The 8,322-nt window shown below is 45.0% G+C and overlaps 1 protein-coding gene across 1 annotated transcript; it reads right to left on the reverse strand.

Moving 5' to 3' along the window:
- Positions 1-3,209: 3,209 nt before the first annotated feature.
- On the reverse strand, positions 3,210-3,635 carry LOC105272160 (arabinogalactan protein 1). The gene has a single exon (XM_011314108.1). It carries the CDS (start codon positions 3,633-3,635, stop codon positions 3,210-3,212), a length of 426 nt encoding a protein of 141 aa, XP_011312410.1.
- Positions 3,636-8,322: the final 4,687 nt, after the last annotated feature.

Consider the following 8,322-nt stretch of genomic DNA (forward strand, 5'->3'; position numbering starts at 1 on the left):
TTATGACCTATATTCATTTTATATATATAAATAGTAAAAAAACAAAATTATTTTGGAGCTCCGGCAGGGGTCCCAGGTAGGAAAAAACGAATGGGCTAAGCCCGGGCCGACTGCGGTGCCCGGGCTTCCCAGGCCTGTGGCCCGTTGCTCCGCCAAGTCCGCGCCAAGCAAGGCGGGAGCCTGGGATGATAACACGGGGCCAGGCCTGGCTGCCAGTCTTGGCCCAAGTTCGGTTGCCAATTGTCCACCAGGCTCCATTCATTAATGGTTGATTATAAAAATATTGTCGGAATAATCGAAGAGGAAACCATTAAATACCTCCCTGAGCACTTACACCGGATTTGAGGAGGAAAAATAATCAATAGTGACACGGAGCGACTTCCACACTGTTCTCCACAGTTATGGTTAATTGCAAAAACAAAATAATTAATGCATTTTATGCCCTTTTTTATCACTAATTATTACCTAGTTACCGATCCCTACCGAAATTACCGCTGAAAAACCGATTTTGTTAACTTACAATTTTACTCTAACCGAGGATCGAACCGACGACCTAACAAGTACTAGTCCGGCGCCCTAACCACGAGTCTAACGCACGCTTAGTTGAATTTCCATTCTCCTATGTCGTATATCAATTAATAATAATTATACAAATCATATTGATGATTATTATTTTGTAAAAAATCATCTTATGCAAGTAACTTCTGCAATTTCAATAAATTTAGGTATGTAACCGATAACTTTGTACTTAGAAACATATAAAATAAAAGCAATTAACAAAAAATATATATATATATATATATATATATTATTAGAATATGTATACTGTGGGTCACATTTGAATTTGTATGGCGAGTGCTGCTGTCTGATGGGATGGTGGAGGCTAGTGCTTATGGAGAGCAGTGTAGGAGAACTAGTCATCTTTATGATAGACTGTAAGCGTTTTTGTATTTACGAACAATAAATAAACATTTCCATTGATTATTCTTGCGATGAACCCAGTTTTTATAACATATATATATATATATGTATATATATATATAGACAAAAAAATTTACCAGTGGCTGAACTTCAATCACCAAGCCCTGACCCACCACTGGCGGAGGCCTGGTCACCGAGCTTCGGCGTGCCGAAGGTCAACCATGACTGGGCCAGAGTTGTTGCCGGAGTATGGGGTAGCCACCTATTTGCCAAAATTCCAGCTTTAGCACTAAGTAATGTGGATCCACATTACCGTCGACTCAATCTCGAATACCTATCGACTCAGTGCACAACTCGATCCACCCTATCGAGTGGTCCGCCAAGGTATACGTTAATTTTTTTTGGAAATTGGAATAGCAGAGAATATAATTACTTTCTCAAATTTTACGTTTCAAATTTGATTTCTTTTTTCCGATAGCTGAAATAAATTGAATACTATGTTCATTTCATTAAGTTGCAGTAATAAAGTAAAATAAATCCATGTTTTTATCGGTTATTCAGGAAATATTTATATAAAAAAAAAATACCCTTCATTTTCCCACCTGCACTCACTCCACCATCAATCCGCTATTTTACCCGCCACGCTCATCCCAGCTTCAACCCTTCATTTTCACACATGCACTCACTGCACCATCAACCCCCTATTTAACCCTGCCACACTCATGCCACTCTCAATCCTTCATTTTTTTCCGACGGATTCATCCGATACCCAAACTTCCATGTCACCCTCGCATCCATGCCCCCTCCCCCTTCTTTACCGTCATGCCCCTATTTGTTTAAAAAAATGAATAAAATGGATTTCTCATTCCCACTACCCTTTTATTCCACCCCCTATAAATTCAAATGAAAAATCTTCAATCGTTCAAATTTTTTTCGAAGGGGCCCCAAAAGTTTGGCACCCTGACGTGGGAGTCCCAGACGGCCCTGGAAAAGTGTCCCATTTTGTCACTTTTTCTCTTATTGACCCTGTATTTTTTAGATGGAGCTTCGAAGTCGGCCGCAAGCTGATGGGCGGGGGTAAAAGTCACCAAAATTTTCCCACGACGAGAAGGCCGGGCTTTAACTCCTAATTTATGAAACCTTGATTATAATGACCACTAAATTATTCTCTATCGATTCCAATTATTTTTGATTTTTTTAACTCATAACTTCTGCTCATTTTTTTAACTTATAATTTCTGCTTATTATTATTGACAAAAAAGGACATTCAATTAAACGAACACTAATTACTCCTAAATTCTGATAATGTTCTCCTAAATTCCACCAAAGTACTTACATATTTATGAAGAAAGAAGCTTGAAATGTTAATAAAAAAAATAGATTTCTTCCAAATGCACAGTGCTCCGGGGGCCGCGATTAAACGGCTACGTTCAATTCGGTTATCGAAGTCGGTAATATAATCCTACCGCCATCTCTCGGCATTTTCCGAACGCTGTTTTCATGCCCATTATATATTTTTCATAATTTATCCCAGAATAATCAAGCAAACATCGCCAAATGTATCAAATAATCCACCTTATTCATCCCACATCATTCTATCATCTGTTTTCATCGATTTCTACCTGTTTTTCATCCAAAAAATTGCATCCACGCAACATCCACGCAACATACACACTACATCCACGCTATAGCGTGGATGATAGTTTGCTAGGGATAGCAAAACGGTTGCAACTTCAAAATTCCTGACACCATCAGTGGTTGAGGTAGCGTCTTCGGATCTAATTGCAACTCATTAATTCGCAATTTGCGCCCTGCTGTTAGGACGATGATATTTCATGAACTTTTTTACTCTTCAAGACCCAGTACAACAGTACCTCTAACTGTTCCTTGATGGATTTATCGTTGAATGCTTTCATTTGCACTCGTCTGCTTTTGAAATTCCTTGGACATTCATTTTCATCAGGGCACTGTCGTTTGCCAATATCGCCAGCTCCACAATCTTCATCATCGTCATCGGTGCAGGTAGTGCTCTCACTTGAAATACCATCAACACTGTCACTAGTATTACTAACACTCTCGCTGCAACTGATTGCAGATGACTCAGCCGACGAATCTTCAGCTGGCGTTGCAAGTGGAGATGGCACTAATAAGCCTGGTTGGGGCTAGGATGGGGCCATCAGCACTGATGGATAAACAGCAGATGTTGTTGGTGGAGGTGGTGTAGCTGGAGACACTAGCCCTAATGGAATTGCAGACACCTCAGCCCCTGTAGTGGACACATTCTCGTCTTAAGCTATCTCACTTGCTCCCTCCTCCAAAGAGGCGGCTGGCAAAAGAGCTGGTGCTGCAGATGGAGGTGGTGTTGGTGAGGATGGAAGCACGAGCACTGATGATAGAAGTGGCGAAGCTACAGATGTTGTTGGTGGAGGTGGTGTAGCTGGAGACACTAGCTCTGATGGAGTTGCAGACACCTCAGCCTCGGTAGTGGACACATTCTGCTTCTCGTCTTCAGCTATCTCACTTGCACCCTTCTCCAAAGAGGTGGCCGACAAAACAGCTGGTGCTGCATGTGGAGGTGCTGTAGGTGAGGCTGGTTGGAACTGAGATGGAGCCACGAGCATTGGTGAGGTGGATGGCGAAACAGCAGATCTTGCAGAACGAGGTGCAGTAGCTGGATATTCGACGCCTGTTTGGGTTGCAGACACGTCGGCCATCGTGGTAGACACATTGTCCGCGTTGTCTCCAGCTATCTCAATTATTTTCTCCTTTTCCAATGGGGCGACTGAAAAAAGAGCTTATGCTGTACGTAGCGTGGATGAGCCTGTTTGGGGCTGAAATGGAGCCATGAACGCTGATGAGGTGGATGGCGAAACCGCAGATGCTGCTGGAGGAGGTGATGTCATTGTGGTCACGGATGAGGTGGATGGTGAAGGACCAGGTGGAAATTCAGATGGCAGAGCTGGGCGAATTGAAGCTGGTGGCAGCTTTCTTTTTTTCTTCGCCACAGATCTCTTCGCGCTCGGTCTGATCGAAGAAACATAATGGGGATTTGGTTGTAGACTATGGTCGTGCTCTTCAGACATGTCCCAGAGCTTGTAAGAGTGCAGATCACTAGCCTTGATATGAATTTTGAATCCACCCTCACAGTTCGTGACATTCCTACAGTGGATGTTTTAAATTAATTTCCTTCGTGTCATTTGATGTGATATGAATGAATAAATTTAAAAATTTCAATATTTGTTTGATTGCCATATTTATTTGCGTCATCTTATTTGTAAGGGTTAAATAAAAAACTAATATTTCCCAGAAGCCTTTGATCTCACAATTATTGTTCAATTATAAAATTTAATGAAACAACTATGTAATCATTTCCGTTATCAACAATTTTACGAAAAAAATAAGACATTCTTCACGGGAAATTTTTGCAGCACAAACAAAAAATTTCCGATCATGTTTAATAAGTTGCTCTCCAATCAAGTGTTTGATTTTCAAACACTTAATTTTTTTACTTATATTTACGCATATGAGAAAAATGCCGGGGATCCTTCTTCTTTTGGTGTTTAATGCTGTGAATACAGACATCCTCTGCCTGATACCAATGGAGATCATGGCCATAGCCCTTTACATCGCGGTCAATCTTAACTCCATTTTGAGCATTATTGTCCAATATTTTCGATGTGCCGATGATAAATTTCTCCCCAGTGGCTTCTATGTAACCCATAATTTTGGCCAACATCGTTCGATGGTTGGAACCTTTGAGCACTTCGTAAAGAATTCGCGACATTTTGAAAAAATCGTGAGTGAATAAATTTTCACGAAATCCAACAGATTGGATGTCAGATCATATTCTAATTATGTCTTACCTTGTGAGTACTCGAAGTATTATGTCTGGAAGGCCAATACTAATCTGATAAGAGACATACCGAAGAAGAATACCAAACTTTCAACCGCATATGCATGGACGAGATCGTGGGATTCACTGAAGGACGCAAGAATGGGTACCCTGTGAGATTTTCGAATGACCTAAACTTCCTGTAGAGGTCACACTGCTCTATACCCGGCAATGCTGTGAAGCCTTGTACTGAATTGAAATTGAAAAAAAGAAACGATTGCTGCCATGAGAGATCTTATGCAGACACTTAAAATAATAAGCCACATTAAGTCATTTTCATTGTGATTTCTTCTATCCGAAATTTTAATCTAGAAATACCTCAAAATTCGTTTTTATTCGTTTTGATATATTGTATTGGTTTTAATAAAATTTAAGAATATTAGAATATTATTGGGACCAAAAATGGCACCAAAAGGTGATCCATCCAAGGTTGAGAAATCGCCTGAAGGAGAGGAAACGGAGATGGTAGACCCAGAGGGTACCAACCCGGGGAGATATCCTCTAGACGAGGCCGGAAGCGCTGGCAACTCTCGGAGTAACGGTCGTCACGACGAGCGACGAGGCACTCAAGGAAGTAGTGAAACCGAAGAGGACTTCTCGGAATGCGAGCGGAAATCAGAGGAGGAGGGGCTAGACAGTCGAAAATTAGTGTCGGCCAAAGGAAAAGTTGGGCCAGGAAAGAAAATTCCTGCAAAAACTTCAAAAAAGGAGGATGCCAGTGCCGCGGCACTGAAAACGCTCCTAGAGCAGACACGTGTACTCGTGGAACAGGCGCGCATCCTCGGCCTACGGGATGAAAATTCCGCCCCTCGACCACGAGGGAGACCGCCAGGGAGTAAAAACCGAAGCGGGCGAAGCAGCAGGAATGCTAGCGGCGCCGTGACACCCACGGAAGAGATTCCCAGGGTAAACATGACGAAGGCGACGCCGACAGCAGCCGAACTATTGGCTCAGGTGCAACGCCTCGATAGAGAGCTCCGCGGGCGGATAGGTCCACCGAGAAATAACGAGGACCGACTCGAAAACGAGCGAGAAAGAGAGAGGTAACGGCCAATTCCCACCAGGGAAAGGCCAGCTTTCCACGAACGAAATCCCGCACCTCCGAGGAGGCAGAGATATTCGTCGGATGAAGCGAGTGAGTACGAATATCGCCCTCGCCGAGAAAATTATCTGAACACCCAAAACGCCCTCGAGGCCTTAAAGAAATGGGGAGTTCAGTTCTCAGGAGGACCGAAGGAGGATGTGGAAGATTTCATATCCCGAGTCGATTATGCAATGAAGATCCTTAGAATCCGGGAAACGGATTTATTAGGAGTGCTCAGAGGCTGCCTGAGCGGACACGCCCTCACGTGGTACCGACAAGTGGAGGTATACTGGTGGGAAGACGCATGTCACGCCTTTAGAGAGAACTTCGGGGAATTGGACTACCAAGTAGCCCTCCACGAAGAGATCGCAAGCCGTCGCCAAGGCGAATACGAGTCCGTAGCCCAATTCATGGCTAATTTAAAGGGACTCTTCGCCCGAACGAATCCACCATGGCCGGAACAACAAAGGCTTACGTACATGTATCACAATACGTTGCCCAAGTTCCGAATTGGTTTTAACATGAGCGCCAATGCCACAATAAAGGCATTGCAGAAGCACGCCATGCGGCAGGAGACCCTGTACGCAAGCGCCCAGAAGTGGCAGCCCCCTAGGCAGCCAGAGGAATCTCTCTGCCCGAGCCTCGCTTACCGATGTATCAAGGCACAGAGAAATCCACAGAGAACGGCGATCAGTTCGATAACTAACCAAGAGATCGACCTGGAAACGTCGGAGAGAGACGAGGAAGCGAATGTTTTCTTCGAAGAGCTGGAAGTGGCACACGCCTTGTAAAGTCGTGGTGCCTCTTCAGGGAGGTGTGGAGGTACTGGCTACGCCAGACCCGGCGCCAGTCGACCAAGCCAGTCGACCAGCTGGACTAAAGTGTCATAATTGCGACTAGAGAGGACACTGCTAGCGCCTATGCACAGAAGCCAGAAAAGTTTTCTATTACGTATGTGGCAGAAAGAATGTCCTCTTTCCCGGCTGCCCAAGGTGCAATCCGGGAAACGCGGAGTCGGCCGCGTAGAGAGCCAAACTACGCCGCCGGAGACCTCGGAAGTCACAGTCGAGGAGGAGGAAAAACTCCCAGAGACTGAAGAGCGAGCGCCAAGGCCACGAACGCCAATAGCGACTACAATAGAAGAGCCAAAGGCCAGGGTAAAAGGTGAAAGCCTCACGTCATACCTGACGGACCCTTGGAAGAGTTTCTCGCCAGAGGAAATCCCAAGTTGGGAAGCCCTCAAACAGGCGATGAAAGAGGGCAAAACACTAGCCTTCCATGTGGATATAAGTATCCATGGGGAAACGATACGAGGATTAGTTGACTCTGCGGCATCTCGAACCTTCGCTGGAAAAGCGGGGATTGATTTGCTACAGGAGTTAGGAATTCTCGCGACAAGAATACCACCACGACGAGTACTGGTAGCCAACAGCCAGCTCGAAGTGGTGAAAGATGCCTCCACCATACCCTTAAAGGTTGGCGGGCGAGAAGTCGAGGTAGAAACCCTCTGGATGGTTTCGCTATCCGAGGATTTCATGCTGGGAATAGACTTCCTGAAAGAGGCACGAATGGTTATCGATTTCTTCGACCAGTCGTGGTTTTCCCGGGACAAGCCCAGCGAGTCATTTAGATTCGTAGCCGTTCAGAGAGCCTGTCCCATAACCATGTGTAATGGCCTCAGGACGCCAGGAGAGGAGCAACATAATATGCTCCAGAGGATGCTGGACCGAAAGATTCCAGTAATCGAGGGAAGTCCTCCGATTTCCAAACTGACACCTCACCGAATTGACGTGGAAGGTCACGAACCAATTCGGCAAAGAGTCAGATTAGCCTCCAATCACTTGAAATTAGCGATGTGGAAAGAGGTTGACGACATGCTCTAAGATGGCATAATCAAACCATCAGCGAGCGATTGGAATAGTCCTCTCGTCATGGTGAAGAAACCGAATGGAAAATATCGGTTTTGTATCGATTTCCGTCGGGTTAATGAAGTAACGAAAAAGGATGCCTACCCGGTCGCCAACATGACCGGAATCCTTGACGAGTTAAGGCAAGCCAACTACATCTCCACTCTAGATTTGAGCGCGGCGTATTGGCAAATACCCACCGAGAGAGTGAACCGTTCGATAAAAGCGATGATACGGGCTTACGTGGAGACAGATCACCGAGAATGGGATTGTCACTTGGTCGCATTTAGATTTGCGTACAATACAGCCCAACATAGCTCGCTGAAAGCCACACCGGCCTTCGTCAACCTCGGACGAGAGCCGGAACCAGCCAACTCATTGCGGAGAAAGCTGGAAGGAGAAGTGAAGGTTGAAGAGACCCCCGCAGAAGCATGGGTAGAGCGTATGAAACGACACGATACCCTCCGATTGGCTTGGCACGCCCTAATATAAGCCAACGATCGCCAGGCACAAGCATA

Source organism: Fopius arisanus, unplaced genomic scaffold (assembly GCF_000806365.1).
Source record: "Fopius arisanus strain USDA-PBARC FA_bdor unplaced genomic scaffold, ASM80636v1 scaffold00147, whole genome shotgun sequence".
In the NCBI taxonomy this organism is placed as follows: Eukaryota; Metazoa; Arthropoda; class Insecta; order Hymenoptera; family Braconidae; genus Fopius; species Fopius arisanus.